The sequence below is a fragment of the Manis pentadactyla genome, chromosome 4 (genome assembly GCF_030020395.1).
Source record: "Manis pentadactyla isolate mManPen7 chromosome 4, mManPen7.hap1, whole genome shotgun sequence".
NCBI classification, from domain to species: domain Eukaryota; kingdom Metazoa; phylum Chordata; class Mammalia; order Pholidota; family Manidae; genus Manis; species Manis pentadactyla.
Genome location: NC_080022.1, coordinates 133,558,124 through 133,578,914, shown reverse-complemented (window position 1 = coordinate 133,578,914; position 20,791 = coordinate 133,558,124). Strand labels below are relative to the sequence as shown.

Genomic DNA, 20,791 nt, shown 5'->3' with positions numbered 1-20,791 from the left:
AGCCTTGCTATTTCTAGTGATTCAGAACATGAACCCCAGAGGTTTCTAGGTTCAAATCCTGGCTCTGCTCCTTACCAGCTGTGTGACTTTGGGCAAATTACTAAACCTCTCTGTGCCTTAGTTTCCTCATCTGGAAAGCAGAGATAAAGATACCTACTTCAGGGGATTATTATGAGATAAATGAGTTAATATTGTGAAATGTTTAGAAGAGTATCTTGCACTATAGCAAGTACATATTACATGCTACAGAAATGTTAGCTGTAACTATTACATGTTTTATCTTGGCAGCTCCAAGATGTAATCAAGTCAGCAGGTGCTTGATTAACTCACCATCCCGCAGCACATCATACTGATGCCAGTTCACTACAGGTAATGTCCTGCTGATCTGATCCGGAAAGCAGGATGTAGTTAGCGTATACCTTTCCGTTTCCTCCCAGACCTGTAAGTACATAACTCCTGTAGATGGTCTCCTCTCCTCTGTCTTTCCATCTTTCTCCTCTGACCCTGTGGGCCCTTGGAGCTCCTTTGACCTCCCAGCCCCAGATTCTGGATTTGCAAACCCCTCCTTCTACTGGTGAAAGAGAGCAGGGGTGATTGATCAAGGAAAGGGGCTGCAGAGCCGGGAGACATCCTAGGAGTCGGGGTGGGCCATTACCATCAGACACGTGACCGTGTCTAAGCAGCAGGGATAGGCCCAGGCAATGGGCTTCCAGAGGAGGAATGGGAGGCCCTTTCTGCCATACTGAGCTAGTTCAATCACTGGCTAAGCTCACATCTGGCTCAGTGGCTCTCCACCTTCCTCCAACTTCAATTAACAGATTTCCAAGGACATTTTTGTGATTGGGAAAAAGCATCCAAGTATTTCTACCATGCTTCCTCCTTAAGCATCACTTGACCACTTGACTATGTGACCACATGCCCACAGCTTACTCGGATGCATTTGTACGGCCAAAATCAAAATCATGCCCCAGTCCAGACAGAAACCTGACCAGTCCTTTCCCAGGCTCTATTCTCATAGCCTTCCCTACCCGCTCCCTCTAGACAGAAAGCAACCTCAGGGATGGGCATGCCAAGGGGCCTCAGGCATGGCTGTGGAAGACCCAGTGATGGCAGAAATCCACCAGTGTCCATGTGTAATGGCCTCTTTCCAAACATCCAGGTTGGGAGCCCAGGGCAAATGCTCCAATTTGTGGTGCATTATGGTAAACACTGCTAACACCTGGGACCCACTCATGATATCCAAGGGTGTTCCAAAGATTGACGACTTACAGAGAAGAAGCCTGGGTGTGCACGTCTGAGTCACAGCCCAATCCCTCAGAGGACAAAGGAAGCGAGGCTGAGCTTAGAAAGAGGCTGGGAGCTAAATATGGCCAATGAACATCAGCACAGGAGAGAGAATGAGGTAAGAAGGAAGCCTAGATGCCCATAACCCAAGAAGGAATAGACAAGATTGTCTTCCATATCTCCTGAGATTACACCAACTAAGGCATGAAGAGAACATGGACTTCCTTTGAAACGCACACACTCAGGACTACCAGCACACAGATTGCTCTCTGCGGGGCAGGGGGCAGGGTCCGCCTTCTTTTTCCTTCTATTGCCTCAGTTCTTTCTATCTTGGAACCGTTGCTCAAAAGTAAATCGTCTTTCTCACAGGGTCAAAAAAAGGACTTCATTTTTCCTTCTTAAGAAAAGTCATGGAGACATACCAGTGAGTCATGCAGTATGTATGAGGGAAAGAATTTTGGAGCGAGGTGACTTGAACAAACGGTTCTCATCAGAAAGGAAGGATTTCCAGAGCATGGCCTGTTTAAACACAGACTCGCCAGTAACCTCAACTGTCGAGCTGCAGGCCAAGGGTCAGGCATGGCTGCCTCCCAGTAAGAGGAGACAGGGTATCTGTTAGAACAGCTACTGAAGCCAGTGCAATCTAGGAAACGGGACAGTCCACCAACAGTCCACTGAGACAGGCTCAGACTCCCAGGTCCTCGAAAGCACAGGCCCTCTGCAGAGAGACCGGAGAAGCCTCCTTCTTTAGAAACAGGAAGTCATCTTAATTAAGAGCACCTTAAACATTTGCATAAACAACTCAAGGGACTCCTTTCCAATATCAACAACAATGAGCCAAATTTACAGGCAGCAGCAAAGCAAGATCATTTGTCCCATGTGAGCAATTCAGTCACTTGCTTGTTTCACTGGCAGGCTTTTATTAAAATCGTACATAGATCTCATATTTACATGTTTTTAAAAAAGACCCTCCTTTGACCCTAGTATCAAAATAGTTCTTCTTTAAATACCTCAAAAATCTTTAATACAATTATTCTGTTATATATTAAATATTCTCCTAAAATCTCAATTGTTTCTCCCCATTTCCCCCCAAGAATCCTGACTTATTGTCACTCCCACATTTTGGGGATCTTTAATGCTTTATTCCAGAGAAGCATTAAAAGGAAAAGATTTTTCTGTTAAGTCCACTACTAATAAAAAAAAAAAATTTTTTTTAAGGAGAAACCAATGACAACACTTGATTTGATATTGAAGATTCTTATTAATTAGGCTTCTCTATAGTTATGTCCTAAGGTTTGCCCACATCCAAATCGCCCTTTAGTACTGGTACTTAGGGCCTGGAATTAGTTAAAGGCAACATCAGTTCTTGCCTTAAAGTGGTAACATTGCTCCAACAGCACCCTCTTGTGGCCTAGACGTATAAGAGCATCCAACAATACAGGAAGGTAATTTGGATACAAGATATTAGAAATCTAGATGCAGAGATTAAAATGTTCACTTTCAGGGGTCACGGGACAACTGGCTTCCAGAAATCCCGCTCTCAACACAGGTACCCAGAGTGCTGTCAGCGCGGTCGTGAGAATGTCAGTTTCACACAATACTGGAAATACACTCTCAAAAGCTAGACTCTGGTAATGATTTCTTTCGACCTAAGGAGAGAGTGTGGTATTTCACCTTTTGCAAGGTGCCAAAAGAAGCCTGCTCCCCCGAACACTCCTGGGTGATGTACCAAGGGCACTGGCCCTCAAGGGATGGCTGGCCTTGCGAGGGAGGTGCAGAGAGCTGGGGGCTGACCGGACACCCCCATCCAGGTGGTGGGCTGGGGTCCGCGTCAGGCTCTCCTGAATCCTGAGGCCTGCAGCTGGGCTCAGCCTGCCACTCACCAGGGAGGCTGGGGGCATCTGGGGACCCACCGCCCTGTCATTCTTCTTCTCCTTCTTCCAAAACACAGACCTCAGAAGGGTGAGGGTCCTCTGTGGGGATCTGTCTGCCCCGGCGTCCCTTCCCTCTGCGTTGGCCCTGATCTTGCCCAAGGAATCTTGGTGATTGTCTGTGTGGTTTCTAGAGGCCGCAATGCTCAGGGCCTCTTTGGGGGACAGCGCTGTACCACTGCCTCCTGCCTGGCCACTGCCCGTACAGTTCGTGGTCCTCAGGCCTTCCAGCCAGGTGCGTTTCTCATTCTCCACTGAGGGCATCACAACGAGGGGCAAGTCGAACTGTTGGGAATCCGGATATCCTGACTTGTGTTTTGTTTGAGTTTCTTTGCTGTGCTTAGACCATCAGGGACTCCAGGGACTGCACAGTGCTTGGGGTAGCCCGAGGTGCAGGGCCCTCCAGCCAGTACCATATCGCCGTCCCACGCACTATCTTCACCCCCAGCAGAGGGGGCGGTGTTTGACTGTGGCACCATCCTGTCCTTGCCAGCAGCGCCCGTCAACAGTGGTACGATGGACTGGCTTGTGGATCGAGGTCTCCATCTGGACTCCAAATACTCCACCAACTCAACAGATGCACCAAGTGGTTTCTCCCTGGGCCCAAAAGACCACCGGAGAGGCATGGTCTTAAAGGGCCCATGCTTGGCTTGAGAAGGGGTGGGCGCCTTCATGCTGACGCTTCGGCCTCGTATACCCCGTACCAAGGGCCTGGACTCCAGCACTCCTGGAAAAGACACCAAGAGCATCAGTGCCCAAATAACCATCCAGCTGCAACAGTAATAGCAGCGTCAGCCATCTAACAATCACTGACTGAGCACCTCGGATGTGGTGGGCACTGTGCTAGGCACTGGAGATATGGCAGAGAGCAAGACACATACGGTTCCTGCCCAGGGAAGCATTAGTGTTTTCCCCACCGTGCCATGGAATTGATTGATGTATTTGAAGCCACAGTGCGAGCCAGTGTCCAAAAAGGTAGCTACGTGCCCAGGCAGTGCAGCCCTGAGAAAGCCCAGTCTCTGAGGCATTTAGCTCCCAGATATAAGATTATTTTTATTTGCCTTTAAATATTCCCATGAAACAGAATGCTCTGCCAAAGTTTCTGCTCTTCCAGGTCAGATTAGATGCTTGTACTTTTTTTCAAATTTAAGAATCTCAGATACCTTACCATGCGTTAAAAAAGAAACGAACTATGTGCTTAATTTTATCAGAGCTGCCACATATCTTTATTGTATGTTTGCAACACCTGTATTACAGTTGGAAAGAGATTTTTTATATAAACTGTTAAGTGAGAAAGAGAGTCTAGAAAATCACAGTGTAAGGCAACTTGCAAAAATATATACACATATATGTGTGCATATGTGTGTGCAGGTGGATGATGTATGCATATGAAAACAAATAGGTGGCAAAATAAATCTTAAAACAACATGGCATAGAGGAGGCCATGGAGGTGCTGCGTACAACTGATTTTCTTCCTAATTCTTTCTAAATCTCAACATTTCTGAGGGGAACTTACATATAACTAAGGTTGTATATTTTTTCCTTAAACAGCCAGTTACAAAAACAATTCCATTTGCAAGAGCATCAAAAATAATAAAACATTTAGGTATTAACTTAACTGAGGAGGTGAAAGGCTTGTACAATGAAAAATATAACATATTCCTGAAAGAAATTAAAAGACATAAATAAATGGAAACACATCCCATGTTCTTCATGGATTGGAAGACTTAATGTTGTTAAATATCAAGATGGCCCAAAGCATTCAACAGAGTCAGTGCCATCCCTATGTAATATTTTTTGTAGAACCAAAAACCCATCCTAAAATTCACGTGGAATCTCAAGGGACCCTGAATAAGCCAGTCACAAAAAGTCAAATACTGTACGACTCCACTCATACGAGATAGAGTAGTCAAAATATAAAGACAAATCGTAATGGTGGTTTCCAGGGGCTGGGCGGAGGGGAGAAGGTGGAGTTATTGTTTAATGGGTATAGAGGTTCAGTTTTACAAGATGGAAAGAGTTACGGGGATGGATGGTGGTGAAGGCAACACAACAATGTAAAATGTACTTAATACCACTGAACTGTACGCTTTAAAATGGTTAAGATGGTAAACTTTGTTGCGTGCATTTTAACACAATAAAAATAAGTTAAAAGGAAAAGGAACACTCAGTTACCAGCTACTGAACCACCAAGACGCCTTGATTGACAGGATGCCTGCACCCTGAGGTCAGCTGAAGCACACGACCGCGTGGGACAAGGGCAGCAGTCCCTGTGTTTACTGAGAGACCCAGGGCCATCTGCCAGCCCCTCCCCTCACCTGTCCAGTCTCATCAGCGAGTGTGAGCAAGGGCTGCGGCCACAAAGGCCCCTGTAAGTGGAGGCTCAGCCAGCTTGGACGGGCCCTTTGGAGGGGGCCAGGGATTCTCAGGGCCATAGGCGCAGGGCCTCAGGGCTCAGGGCAGCTGAGGGATGAGGCCCGGAGTCACGGGGCATGTTGGCTGGGGGGTGGGCGGGCACAGCACAGGCCAGCCAGGCTCCCCAGGAGAAGCGGCCGGAAGGCGAAGGGGAACAGCACCCACGGCTATGGGCAGTTGGTCGGAACCTGAGAGGCTCCTTGAGATTTTACCTTCATGTTTTCACATGCAATTTTGGGTATCTTTTCCTTTAAAGCATTTCTTTAGATGAGCCAGGAACAGACACAATTTCACCCAAAATACTTCACAATTTCGGTTTCAGCTGCTCTACCATTAAATTCCCATGCCTCAGAGGAAAAAATGCTCTGGGGGCTGGGATATGTACACACATTTTATCCTCTCCCACAGCCCTGGGCAGGGCAGAGGGAGCAGCTTTGTGTTAGGACAAAGTTGTGACTTTTATTTGGCCTTTCAAAATGACAGAAGGCAGCCTGTAGCCGCGGCAGGTGGTGAGAGCTTGGCAGTGGCCCTGTAGGGGCCCTCCCCGGTGGGAGGGCCGGGCCACCTCTGCCGCTGCACACGCTGGGACCACAGGCGCTGATGCGGCTCGGGTCTCCTCTTGCTCAGGAGTCCAGGGAAAGGATCCACTACTATCTTTGGTTTCTCTCATTCTACATGCTGGGCTCCAACAGGACCTGAGGGAGAGCGTGAGAGCCTTCGGTAAATGGAGAGAGAGGTGACATAGGGGCAGGAGACAATGGCAGGACCCAGGCTGATGCACTGCTTACCGTCCAGCCAGTGTCTCATGTGCCTCCCCTGGGGAGGCCTTCTGGGAGGCTGGGAGGTGGAGGCAGAGGCGGAGCCGGAACCCCGGTTCCTTCCCATGGAATCTGCCCTTGCTCACGCCCAGTCTGGCCTGAGAACAGGAAGGCCTGGAGCCTTAAGTGACATCAAGTACATGAATAGTTAGGTTCTTCCTGAAGGTCAGGTAAGCCCAGAACACACACAAGGAGCTTCCCAGGCACTCCTCACACAGGTGGCGGCTATACAGCAGTGGGCATGGCCCCATGCCCACAGCGGCTCTGCAACTGGCAGATGCTGCCCTGAGAAATGCCACCTCTGTGATTTTTCTTGGCTGATGAAATCAGGCATCAGTGTGACCGTACAATGTGTGCCGGGAGCTGTGGGGGCCTCTCCTCACTGTCCTCAGCCACCTGCCACAGTACGAATCTCTTCCTGGTCCAGCAGTTCTGGTCTCTCTGAGGGCTTCCATTGTGCCTCATACATCCACCCACTTCTGTGTTCGATAAATAGCTAAGGAGCACCTACTGTGTCCCAAGGACTTTCAGTGCTGGGGATACAGCTGTGGAAACATACAAAGCGCCTGTCCCTTATGGGGTTTGAGACATAGTGCTAAGAGCTATGCTGAAGAATGAAGCAGGGGTAGGGGGAAAGAGGCGGTGGGCAGTGAGTGAGAATCGGGGAGAGACCTGAGTGAAGGGAAGGAGGACACCCAGGGGAGATCTGGGGGAAGAGCCCCCAAGCAGAGGAAGCAGCAAGTGCAAAGGCCCTGAGGCACTGGTGAGATTTGAGGGCTAGGGCAGAAGCAAAGAGACTTCCATGGCTGTAACCAAGAGAGAAAAGGGTCCCCTGTTACAGTCTTCATCTTCTGAACCCCAATCTGTATTGGAGACATCCTGGGGCAAGCCTAACCCCCAAACTTCTCCTGCTCCCTGAGAAAATAAGAAGCTACACAGGTGAGTAAGACTTGGTCATCTCTGAGACCGAGCCAGCAGCACGAGGCTGGTGAGAAAGGCTGTCTCGGGCCTAGGCCACTGCTGCTTCCATCACTCTGAGAATCACCTCTGTTCAAGAGGGTGTGGAGGGGAGCCCCAGGGGGCAGAAACAGAAAAATAACAACATTCAGCATTCAGAGAATGAGAACAAACAGAACCATCCAAAGAGGCCCCTAATGAAATAGAGCTGCCGGAAGAAACAGAAATCTCTCAAGGAGATTGAAGTCTGAACAGGGGACTGACAAATGTGGCTTTCAAGTTTTAAAATTCATTAAATGAACTGAAGCCTTGCAGGGCTGCCACTGAGACTCGAGTGAGTGGCCTGAAAGCGGTGTGGACGCAGTATCTCACACCCAGAGCCCAACGACAGGGAGGCAGCAATCCCAGGGAAAGGCCTGGGGACTCCGACAAGGATCCAGGAGACCCAGTGGGCAAATAATAGGCACTTGAAAAGTAGGAGAGGCAATAATTAAACAAAGGAGCAAACAGAAAGAACACTTCCCTACAGCAATGTTCTTCTACAGCCTGCAGCGAAGGAGGGCCTCTCCAAGCTCTAGGTAAGGTTGTTGAAGAAAAACAAGACCTAGGCATATTCTGGTAGAATTTCTTAACTCCAAGGTCAAAGACACTCTTACAAGCTTCCAGCCAGGAAGAAAAAATGACTCTCACATGAAAACAATGGGTTTCTCACCTGCAGCCCTGGGCCTGGCAGACCGTGGGAACACACCCGCAGACGCCCGAGAGCACCTGAGGACTGCAGTCCAGGAGTCCTCCACCCAGACACGCCGCCATCCACTTCCCAGGGAAAGGAAATACCTGTGGCTACACAGGGTTAGAGGACACACCACGCTCACTTGGGAAGAACTCTGACCAGAATCAGAACTGCGACCTCAAGATAAAGGGTGACAGACAGCAGTGTTTGGTGGATCCCCACCCACATAGGGACACGTGGTCTTAGAATGTGTAACACAAAGCTAAGTTTGTGTGTCAGGGACGGGAAAGGTACTGCAGGAGGAATTCTAATTACACTACTGGAACAGAGTATCACCCCATCTCAGAAAAATGTAAGAGTTGGGGATTGAGGTGGGCTCGTTCCTAAAACAGACCAGAGGGAGCCTATGGAAGCAGCTCAGAGGCCTTGTGGGGGGAATGACATGGAAGCATTCTGCAGGTGTGATCTTATAAATGGGAAGGAGAGAAGGCAGCTATGAAACAGGGTGACTCGCAGGGACCAGCTGGCTTCTCATGCCCATGTAATAGGAAAATGCATTTGGTTATAAATACTGGGAAGGGTTCGGTAACAACAGATGGAAAATGAAAGCAAAGCTTCCACATGAACAAGGGGGAAAGGAAACAAATGGCAACATGATCAAATCAGTCCACATAAGGTAAAAGAAAGAGTAACAGAAAATGTTAAAATGACATGAAATCACGCTTTATTGCTCTTATATTAATATGAATGGACTGAACCCTCCCACGATCAGATAGGCTCTGAATTTTTGACATTAAAAAATAAAGTGAGAGGCGGAGCCAAGATGACAGCGGGAGTAGAGCAGCGGAAATCTCCCAAAACCAAATATATTTTTGAAAATACAACAAAGACAACTCTTCCTAAAAGAGAGACCAGAAGACACAGGACAACATCCAGACCACATCCACACCTGTGCAAACCCAGCGCCTCGCGAAGGGGGTAAGATACAAGCTGCAGCCCGGTGGGACCCTAGCACCGCACACCCCAGCTCCGGGCGGGAGGAGAGGAGTCGGAGCGGGGAGGGAGAGAGAGCCCAGGACTGCTAACCACCCAGCCCTACCCATCCGCAACAGAGCGCAGACACAGTGCATGCGTGGGATCCTGGATACTAGGGAAACAGGTCAGTAAGACCTGTGAGGGGTTCCTGCAGCCGGCGCCCTGGGGACAAAGAAAAGCGAGTGCTTTTTGGAAGCACTTAAAGGGACAGGGACCCCACAGCTGGACGGAAGCATCCTGGGACACTTAGTCCAGCAGCAGGGAACCATGGACACCCTAAAACCCTGGATAGCAGGGCAGCTCAGAGGCCCCTCATGGAGATAAACAGCCTCCCGGCCATTCCCCCTCCAACGAGACTCCACCATATTGGACTAGCGGCCCAAGGCAGGCCACGCCCACAGCAACAGCGGAGATAAACTCCATAGCAGCCGGGCAAGAATCAGAAGCCCCGTCTGTGCACAGCTGCCCAACACAAGCCACTAGAGGCCGCTGTTCTCCCAGGAGAGGAGGGCCACAAACCAACAAGAAGGGAAGTTCTTCCAGCTGTCACTCATGTCAGCTCTGCAAACTATCTCTATTGCCATAAAAAGGCAAAATTTGAGGCAGACAAAGATTACAGAAACAACACCTGAGAAGGAGACAGACCTAACCAGTCTTCCCGACAAAGAATTCAAAATAAAAATAAACATGCTGACAGAGATGCAGAGAAATATACAAGAGCTAAGGGATGAAGTCTGGAGGGAGATTACAGACGTCCAAAGGGTGATAACAGACGTCCGGAAGGAGATTACAGAAGTGAAACAAACTCTGGAAGGATTTATAAGCAGAATGGATAAGATGCAAGAGGCCATTGATGGAATAGAAACCAGAGAACAGGAACGCATAGAAGCTGAAATAGAGAGAGATAAAAGGATCTCCAGGAATGAAACAATATTAAGAGAACTGTGTGACCAATCCAAAAGGAATAATATCCATATTATAGGGCTAGCAGAAGAAGAAGAGAGAGAAGAAGGGATAGAAAGTGTCTTTGAAGAAATAATTGCTGAAAACTTCCCCAAACTGGGGGAGGAAATAATCGAACAGACCACGGAAATACACAGAACTCCCAACAGAAAGGACCCAAGGAGGACTACACCAAGACACATAATAATTAAAATGGCAAAGATCAAGGACAAGGACAGAGTTTTAAAGGCAGCTAGAGAGAAAAAGGTCACCTATAAAGGAAACCCCATGAGGCTATCATCAGAATTCTCAACAGAAACCCTACAGGCCAGAAGAGAATGGCATGATATATTTAATGCAATGAAACAGAAGGGCCTTGAACCAAGGATACTGTATCCAGCACAATTATCATTTAATATGCAGGAGGGATTAAACAATTCCCAGACAAGCAAAAGTTGAGGGAATTTTCCTCCCACAAACCACCTCTACAGGGTATTCTAGAGGGACTATTCTACATGGGAGCACTCCTAAGAGTAAACAGGTGTCTCCAGAGAAAATAAAATCACAGCAAAGAAAGCAGACCAACCAAATACTAACTAAAGGCAAAAAATAAAATCAATTACCCACTAAAAGCAGTTAAAGGAAACACAAAAGAGCACAGAATAAAACAACCAACATATATAGAATGGAGGAGGAGGAATAAGAAGGGAGAGAAGAAAAAAATCTCCAGACAGTGTATGTAACAGCTCAATAAGTAAGCTAAGTTAGGCAGTAAGATACTAAAGAAGCTACCCTTGAACCTTTGGTAACCACGAATCTAAAGCCTGCAATGGCAATAAGTACATATCTTTCAATAGTCACCCTAAATTTAAATGGACTGAATGCACCAATCAAAAGACACAGAGTAATAGAATGGATAAAAAAGCAAGACCCATCTATATACTGCTTACAAGAAACTCACCTCAAACCCAAAGACATGCACAGACTAAAAGTCAAGGGATGGAAAAACATATTTCAGGCAAACAACAGAGAGAAGAAAGCAGGGGTTGCAGTAATAGTATGAGACAAAATAGACTTCAAAACAAAGAAAGTAACAAGAGATAAAGAAGGGCATTACATAATGATAAAGGGCTCAGTCCAACAAGAGGATATAACCATTCTAAATATATATGCACCCAACACAGGAGCACCAGCATATGTGAAACAAATACTAACAGAAGTAAAGGGGGGAATAGAATGCAATGCATTCATTTTTAGGAGACTTCAACATGCCACTCACCCCAAAGGATAGATCCACTGGACAGAAAATAAGTAAGGACACGGAGGCACTGAACAACAAACTAGAACAGATGGACCTAATAGACATCTATAGAACTTTACATCCAAAAGCAACAGGATACACATTCTTCTCAAGTGCACATGGAACATTCTCCAGTATAGACCACATACTAGGTCACAAAAAGAGCCTCAGTAAATTCCAAAAGATTGAAATTCTACCAACCAACTTTTCAGACCACAAAGGTATAAAACTAGAAATAAACTCTACAAAGAAAACAAAAAGGCTCACAAACACATGGAGGCTTAACAACATGATCCTAAATAATCAATGGATCAACAAACAAATTAAAATAGAGATCAAGGAATATATGGAAACAAATGACAACAACAACACAAAGCCCCAACTTCTGTGGGACGCAGGGAAAGCAGTCTTAAGAGGAAAGTATATAGCAATACAGGCACACATAAAGAAGGAAGAACAATCCCAAATGAATAGTTTAACATCACAATTATCGGAATTGGAAAAAGAAGAACAAATGAGGCCTAAAATCAGCAGAAGGAGGGACATAATAAAGATCAGAGACGAAATAAAATTGAGAAGAATAAAACAATAGAAAAAAATCAATGAAACCAAGAGCTGGTTCTTTGAGAAAATAAACAAAATAGATAACCCTCTAGCCAAACTTATTAAGAGAAAAAGAGAATCAACACACGTCAACAGAATCAGAAATGAGAATGGAAAAATCACGACAGACTCCACAGAAATACAAAGAATTATTAAAGACAACTATGAAAACCTATATGCTAACAAGGTGGAAAACCTAGCAGAAATGGACAACTTCCTAGAAAAATACAACCTTCCAAGACTGACCAAGGAAGAAACACAAAAATTAAACAAACCAATTACGAGCAAAGAAATTGAAATGGTAACCAAAAAACTACCCAAGAACAAAACCCCCAGACCAGACAGATTTACCTTGGAATTTTATCAGACATACAGAGAAGACATAATACCCATTCTCCTTAAAGTTTTCCAAAAAATAGAAGAGGAGGAAATACTCCCAAACTCATGCTATGAAGCCAACACCACCCTAATACGAAAACCAGGCAAAGACATCACCAAAAAAGAAAATTACAGACCAATATCCCTGATGAATGTAGATGCAAAAATACTCAATAAAATATTAGCAAACTGAATCCAAAAATATATCAAGAGGATCATACACCATGACCAAGTGGGATTCATCCCAGGGATGCAAGGATGGCACAACATTTGAAAATCCATCAACATCATCCACCACATCAACAAAAAGGACTAAAAACACCTGATCATCTCCATAGACGCTGAAAAAGCATTTGACAAAATTCAACATCCATACATGATAAAAACTCCCAGCAAAATGGGTATAGAGGGCAAGTACCTCAACATAATAAAGGCCATATATGATAAACCCACAGCCAACATCATACTGAACAGTGAGAAGCTGAAAGCTTTTCCTCTGAGATCGGGAAGAATACAGGGATGCCCACTCTCCCCACTGTTATTTAACATAGTACTGGAGGTCCTAGCCATGGCAATTAGACAAAACAAAGAAATACAAGGAATCCAGATTGGTAAAGAAGAAGTTAAACTGTCACTATTTGCAGATGACATGATATTGTACATAAAAAACCCTAAAGACTCCACTCCAAAACTACTAGAACTGATATTGGAATACAGCAAAGTTGCAGGATACAAAATTAACACACAGAAATCTGTGGCTTTCCTATACACTAACAATGAACCAATAGAAAGAGAAATCAGGAAAACAACTCCATTCACAATTGCATCAAAAAGAATAAAGTACCTAGGAGGAAACCTAACCAAAGAAGTGAAAGACCTATACCCTGAAAACTACAAGACACTCTTAAGAGAAATTAAAGGGGACACTAACAAATGGAAACTCATCCCATGCTCATGGCTAGGAAGAATTAATATTGTCAAAATGGCCATCCTGCCCAAAGCAATATACAGATTTGATGCAATCCCTATCAAATTACCAGCAACATTCTTCAACAAACTGGAACAAATAGTTCAAAAATTCATATGGAAATACCAAAGACCCCAAATAGCCTAAGCAATCCTGAGAAAGAAGAATAAAGTGGGGGGGATCCCACTCCCCAACTTCAAGCTCTACTACAAAGCCATAGTAATCAAGACAATTTGGTACTGCCATAAGAACAGAGCCACAGACCTGTGGAACAGATTAGAGACTCCAGACATTAACCCAAACATAAATGGTCAATTAATATTTGATAAAGGAGCCATGGACATACAATGGGGAAATGACAGTCTCTTCAACAGATTGTGGTGGCAAAACTGGACAGCTACATGTAAGAGAATGAAACTGGACCATTGTCTAACCCCATACACAAAAGTAAATTCAAAATGGATCAAAGACCTGAATGTAAGTCATGAAACCATAAAACTCTTAGAAAAAAACATAGGCAAAAATCTCTTAGACATAAACATGAGTGACCTCTTCTTGAACATATCTCCCCGGGCAAGGGAAACAAACATAAAAATGAACAAAAGGGACTATATCAAGCTGAAAAGCTTCTGTACAGCAAAGGATACCATCAATAGAACAAAAAGGTATCCTACAGTATGGGAGAATATATTCGTAAATGACAGATTCGATAAAGGCTTGACATCCAAAATATATAAAGAGCTCACCCACCTCAACACACAAAAAACAAATAATCCAATTAAAAAATGGGCAGAGGAACTGAACAGACAGTTCTCCAAAAAAGAAATTCAGACGGCCAACAGACACATGAAAAGATGCTCCACATCGCTAATCATCAGAGAAATGCAAATTAAAACCACAATGACCTATCACCTCACAGCAGTAAGGATGGCTACCATCCAAAAGACAAACAACAACAAATGTTGGTGAGGTTGTGGAGAAAGGGGAACCCTCCTACACTGCTGGTGTGAATGTAAATTAGTTCAACCATTGTGGAAAGCAGTATGGACGTTCCTGAAAATGCTCAAAATAGACTTACCATTTGACCCAGGAACTCCACTCCTAGGAATTTACCCTAAGAATGCAGGAGTCCAGTTTGAAAATGACAGATGCACCCCTATGTTTATCGCAGCACTATTTACAATAGCCAATAATTGGAAGCAACCTAAGTGTCCATCAGTAGATGAATGGATAAAGAAGATGTGCTACATATACACAATGGAATATTATTCAGCCATAAGAAGAAAACAAATTCTACCATTTGCAACAATATGGATGGAGCTAGAGGGTATTATGGTCAGTGAAATAAGCCAAGCAGAGAAAGACAAATACCAAATGATTTCACTCATCTGTGGAGTATAAGAACAAAGGAAAAACTGAAGGAACAAAACAGCAGCAGAATCACAGAACCCAAGAATGGACTAACAGGTACCAAAGGGAAAGGGACTGGGGAGGATGGGTGGGTAGGGAGGGATAAGGGGGGGAAGAAGAAAGGGAGTTTTATGATTAGCATGCATAATGTGGGGGGTGGGAGAAAGGGGAGGGCTGTGCAACACAGAGAAGATTCTACAACATTTTGCTATGTTGATGGACAGTGACTGAAATGCGGTATGTGAGGGGGACTTGGTGTAGGGGAGAGTCTAGGAAACATAATATTCTTCATGTAATGTAAATTAATGATGACGAAAAAAAAAAAGAGAAAGAAAAGGGGGATTACTCCCTGATAGGATAAAACTAACTGCCAATCAACGATTAATGCATGCTTTACATATCCTTAATTTTGATCATTTAAAGGGTGTCAGATGATCAGCTATGGAAGTACATTTTTCTGATAATATTCCTTTCTCTTAAAAAAAAAGCAGTTCCTGTGTGGTGACCTCCAATAGGTTCTTCACAGTGGTATAAAGGTCATATCAAAGTGTGTGCAAAGGGTTTGTTTGTGTTTATACAGAGGATCAAAGCCTAATTTGGCTACCCAGAAAACGAATTAAGATACGATATGAAGAAGAACTTCCAACATCAACATCCTCTGGAAGAGTCATTCCAGAAGATGATTGTCAAAAAACTTCAACAAAGATCCTGGCACTGTTGCAGTTGTAGCTGCATTCATCCCACCGGTTCCTGGACTTGCCATTGGAATGAAGAAGGAGGTATCTAAGCTGGCCTGTGCATACAGTAAAACAACAAATTTGACTGGATCTATATTGTCGGAACTCAACCAAGAATTAGGAGAAGTGCAAGTTGCAGCGCTCCAAAATCTTGTGACTATAGACTATCTACTGTTAAAAGAACATATGGGATGTGAACAGTTCCCAGGAATGTGTTGTTTTGTCTGATTTTTCTCAGACTATTCAAATTCAGTTAGACAATACCCATCATATCATTGATAAGTTTTCACAAATGCCTAGGGTACCTAACTGGTTTTCTTGGCTTCACTGGATATGGCTGGTAATTGTAGGTCTCCTTTTGTTATATAGCTGTATTCCCATTATGTTTATGTATGTACGCAATTTAGTTAGTAGTTTGTTAAAACCTATACATGCTTATGTTACTCTACAAGAAGATATGTCAAAGAAATAATCAGTCTCCCCATGTTTTCTTCCATCTGCTACTTCTATAGCTTTTCTTCTTCCTTCCTAATTACAACCCTTTAGTTGAATTCGTGCCTCATATAAAAAATTACCGAGTATCATAATTCTTCCAAGTGGTAAAGATACCTCAAGACAAATGCTGGACATAGAAGAGCCACAGGGCATAAATCTGCAAAGAAGTAAAAAGCTAACCTTTTCAAAGAATATTGCTTCTCTCTCACTTACCAACTTTACATTTCCCTGTATGGCCCTGGAAGATGACTGGTTAGCCAGACACGGGTAAGATTCCTCAAGGGAGGAACAACCTAAGACAGGCACAGTTGCAGGGGGACCATCAGGTGAGAAATTGGGGATCAACAGAGGTGAGGCTTAGAACCTCACCTCCCGTTTTGAGAGAAATCTTCTGCTTCCGTGGATGTTTTGTTGCCCTTGTCTAGCTTGGATTAATACTTAGTCTATAGGCACAGACCTGATCATCTACATTTGCCCTCTTACAGCACTAAATTATGTTTTCTACCTTTATCTTGCATCTACCTACCACTTCAGCATTTTATTTAAAAAATAATAATAATAAGGGAGAAATGTGGGATTCACATATAAATCAAGTATAAAAATCAAATGAATAAAAAAAAATCTTCTTATTTCCACATATCATGTGTACATTGAGGAAACTTAGCAAATGTATTTTTTGAATGAAGGAAAAACAATCCTCAACTGCTTCCTTTAGGAATCTCACTATAGTCATTATAGCAATGGCTGACAACTGAGTACCTGATCTGGGCCAAGTTCTACACTAAGAGCTTTACATTTTGAACTTCACAAGGATCCTGTGAGGTAGGATCTTCAACAACTCACCACTACACTCAAAAATAACATCATTCGCATGTATGTATATATTTGTGTGTGTATGTATGTCTGTATCACACACATATATAAAACAAGAGCAGGTATACAATACATAATTAAATGAACAGGAGGTAAGCTGACAAGGAAAACTGGATCCTGGTACCAGCTTTGCCACATTTCCCCTCTCTTCCTTCCATACTGTCATCTATGAAAGGAGATGCTCAAGTCTGGCTCTGTGGCTCCAGACCATACCTATGCAAATCAATAAGGTACAATACACTTCCTGCCAAGTGTGGAGTATAAATGGTGAATACTTTCGGAGTTTGGACGTGAGGGAAATTACCATTGGCTGAGGCACTCAGACCTGACAAGGCTGCATCCAGGGGTTAGTTACATCTTGGGCTGAACCACGAGGTTAAAGCAGACCTCTCATTCCCACAGGAAGGAGGAGCAAATTCTATACTCCGCAGAGGCACAGGGAGCCAGCAAAGCTGAAAGGAAGGTGCCTTGCACATCTGACTGGTGCCCAGAGCAGAAGCATAAGGTAAAAGACAATAGGGATGAACGGAAGCTGGTTCGGCAGAGCCTTCAACACGAGAATAACGTTAGGCTTTTAAAAGAGAATTTTAGAGCTGTATGGGATACTTTTGTATACAAAGTGAGGCCTTGGAGAGTTTATATGAAGTACTGAAGGCCAAAATCCCAGATGTCTTACCTGATCCTCATGTTCTCACTTTAGCCCTAAAGAACAGTGGTTCTGAAACTATGCTATACATTGGAATCAGTGGAGAATCTTTAAAAAACAAAATAAAACATAAAACAATTCTTGGCTCCCACCCCCAAGCACTCTTGACTAAACTGGTATGGGGTTTGCCTTGGACGTGAGTTGTGTGAGCTCCCCAGGTGATTTCAGTCTGTAGCAAAGTCTGACAACCACTAGCCTAGTGGTAATGGGCAACCTCATCATAGTATCAAGCACACAAGCGCCTAAAGTACTAGTTCAGGAAAATTAACGTGAATTCCATTTACCTAAATAGTTGGGAATGAGAGTAGAGTGGCAGGAAACTAGTAGAAGACTTGTACAGCTGTTCAATTCCATAACTAGTCACCAGTATTTACTATCTGCAAGTCAGAAGGCAAAAAGGATGGGACTATAGCAGAAAAAAAACAGCGTAAAAGAGACATTAGGAACATTTAAAAGAAAAAAACAAACAAAATCAGTGAATAATCTGATGTGAGGAGTGAAGAAAGAGTGGATTATTAGAGTTTTCAGGCCTGTAAGACCTGGATGGTGATGACATGACAGAAACCCAGAAACTAGAAAGGGGAGCAGAAAATAAGCGTCCAGACTATGAACTGGGTCTCTGTTTGATCACAAAAACACTGGCTGTACATTAAATTGACATATATGTATATGTAAGATTTACCTTAAAAATACACTTAAAAAGATGTAGAAGGCAGAGTGGAAACAAGAATGGCAGAATATTGATCATTATGGAAATTGGGTGATGAGTATAAAAGGGCCTACTATACTATTCCACTTGGTATTTTTTTACATTCCATGATATATACTTTCTAAAATAAATAGACCTTCCCCCCCAAAAAGCCCAACTGGAATAGAAAACTGTTAAGGTTTAACTTATTAAATTTTTCCAGAAATTGTCCATCAACAAGTTGTCCTAGCAGTAAAGCTAATTAACTTTAGCAAAGAATCAGACAGTAAGCACTTGCTATTTCTATAAAAAGTGAGCTGACCACTTACTTTGATAAGCTATTAAAACAGTAACAGCTACATTACATTTCTAAACATCAGAACACTAACAAGCATCATTGACTTATGATTTTCAATAGAATGAAGGCAAAGCTGTAGTCCAGTGTGTTTTTTATAGGTTTCCCAAAGTCTCAGTCCATACTCTTTTTTTTACCTTCCTGACCACCAACTGACTAGGCAAGTTTGTAGATGCTAGCGTAGCAGATGTGCACACTGTTTCACTTTCAACAGTCAAAAAGAAAAACAGTGAGTCAAACTACTTGAGAGTTAACAGGAAAAATTATAAATGCTTTTTCAGCATTAACTTTGGACGAGGCTTGGGGTCCAGTGGTAGCTTCCACCAGTCTAAATGAATAGCCTGGTACCTCTCCCTTACCTCTGAGCTTTCTTTCCTACCTCCTGTCTAAAGGGAGGGAGTTCGCTTCCAGGAGGTGAAGGGCAACTTCGCAAGGGCCTTAAAAATGTTCATAAGCTTGGACCCCAAATTCCACTTCTAGGAAGTGAGCCAAAGAAATAAGGTATGAAACAAAGGGGCAGTCTTTGCAACAGTTAAAAAACAAACAAAAATACCCTAATATTACAAGAGGTATAAAGAGGGGAATAATTTTAATAAATGACGGCCATTTGTATGATGCACTATTATGCACCATAAAAAATCATGTTGTCAGGAAATGATTTGGAAGGTTTACTGTTTTGTAAAGCATATACATGCATATATACAGACATATTATATAAAGCAATAAATTCATTAAAAACCAGTAGTGGTAATTATTCCAAATGATAGCATTAAAGATGGGTTTTTCTTCCCTCTCCAAATATTCAGTATTTTCTAAATTTTCTATCCATGTTATAGATTGTTAAAATTATGTAGGAAAAAATTCGTGTTAAACCAATTAAGCCATTGACCTAGGTTAACCTAGATCCCAGGACAGTGCTAACTTCGACCTTGCAATCCATTCTCATACACATATTGTCTGCAACTTAAAAAATTATAAATTATATATTACAAACACCAACATAAGACATACACTCCAACAAGAACTTTATAAAACTGTTATATGTTTCCAATTATTAAACAAAAATCTCAAGACTGATATGGGATAACAATAGGTTCCCCGGGATCAGAACTTGTGTATTTCATCATTACTCCTTGGCACTTAATTTTTGAATAAATGACCCTTCTGGCAGTTATTGTTTTACTGCATAAGTTGCTGCCCTAGAAATAATCTTCATGATACTGACTCAGTTAACGATAAAAAGCCTTATTAAAAAATGCGTAATTTCTCTGCCAAAGTCCTACAGCTTTTTTGAAGGGTCAACAAGATCTAGGTCCTAGCGGCAACTGGTTACTAACGGGCTTGCTTGACCATGAATTCTGAACTTTGTTTTCTCCACCAGTGAAATCACGGGTTCACCAGATAGGCTGGCATTCCACAAAAAGGTTACTTGTTTTCACAGGAGTCCAGGGAAGCCTGCCCCAGCCAGCTCCACAAGCAGGATGGGCGGGAAATCACCGCGGCGAGATGCAGCCGATATGGGCTAGAGAAATGTTCAGAGATTCGCCACTTAGCCTCAGCTTCCCGGGAACACACTGTCCTTCCCAGGCCACACCTGCAAGGACCCAAGGGTGGCGGGATGCGGCAAGGTCCCCCTCAGCAGGGAAAGGGTCCTCGCCGTTCTTCCCTTCATCCCGAAAGTCCTCTAGCCCCAAAACCTAGCGTTCGCCCAGTCCCAGGAAGCCTGGCCTCCCCAAAACGCTCTCCGAGCGCGGCGGCCCTCACCCGGGGCTCACCAGGGGTCCGAGGCCATCGTGCAGTCTCCGCCCGCTCCTCGGACACTTCCTGCTCGCAGCAGCTGACTACGGCGGCCCGCGCGGCTCACACTCCGCGATTAGGCCCGTGAGCGACCTGAACCTGGAGTTTGCAAAGTAAATATACACTAAGGCCTCAAAACTGTGATAAAGAAAGGAAACCGGACCCCCATGGAACATTAAGTTGGAGCAGACTGCTCCCACTAAGAGATATGAACAGCTCGGCACAATGAAAAGAAAACGCGTGTTGAACAAAACCTAAGCATTTTCCTGGGAAAGTGGGAGCATCTCAAGATGCTTAAAATTTACGAAATTTTACTTGTTACTCTAGCAGTTAAAGTTTTATCCTGCTTAAAAGAGAAAAAAAAAAA

General features: G+C 43.8%; 2 protein-coding genes across 2 annotated transcripts in view; one reads left to right on the top strand and one right to left on the bottom strand.

The window, feature by feature from the left end:
• The window catches only part of LOC130683445 (kinase suppressor of Ras 1-like), a 77,681-nt gene extending 74,201 nt beyond the window's left edge, over window positions 1-3,480 (top strand). Inside the window, exons 3-4 of the mRNA XM_057500884.1 lie at window positions 289-369; window positions 3,350-3,480. Coding sequence (XP_057356867.1) covers window positions 289-321 — 33 coding nt within the window. The 3' untranslated portion in view covers window positions 322-369; window positions 3,350-3,480. The remainder of the gene's footprint in view (window positions 1-288; window positions 370-3,349) is intronic.
• Window positions 2,185-20,437, bottom strand: LOC118933458 (ubiquitin carboxyl-terminal hydrolase 43). The gene is made up of 2 exons (XM_057500885.1): window positions 20,403-20,437; window positions 2,185-3,942 (listed from the first exon to the last, which is right to left on the bottom strand). Exon 2 carries the CDS (start codon window positions 3,887-3,889, stop codon window positions 3,479-3,481), a length of 411 nt encoding a protein of 136 aa, XP_057356868.1. The 5' UTR covers window positions 3,890-3,942; window positions 20,403-20,437; the 3' UTR covers window positions 2,185-3,478.
• Window positions 20,438-20,791: the final 354 nt, after the last annotated feature.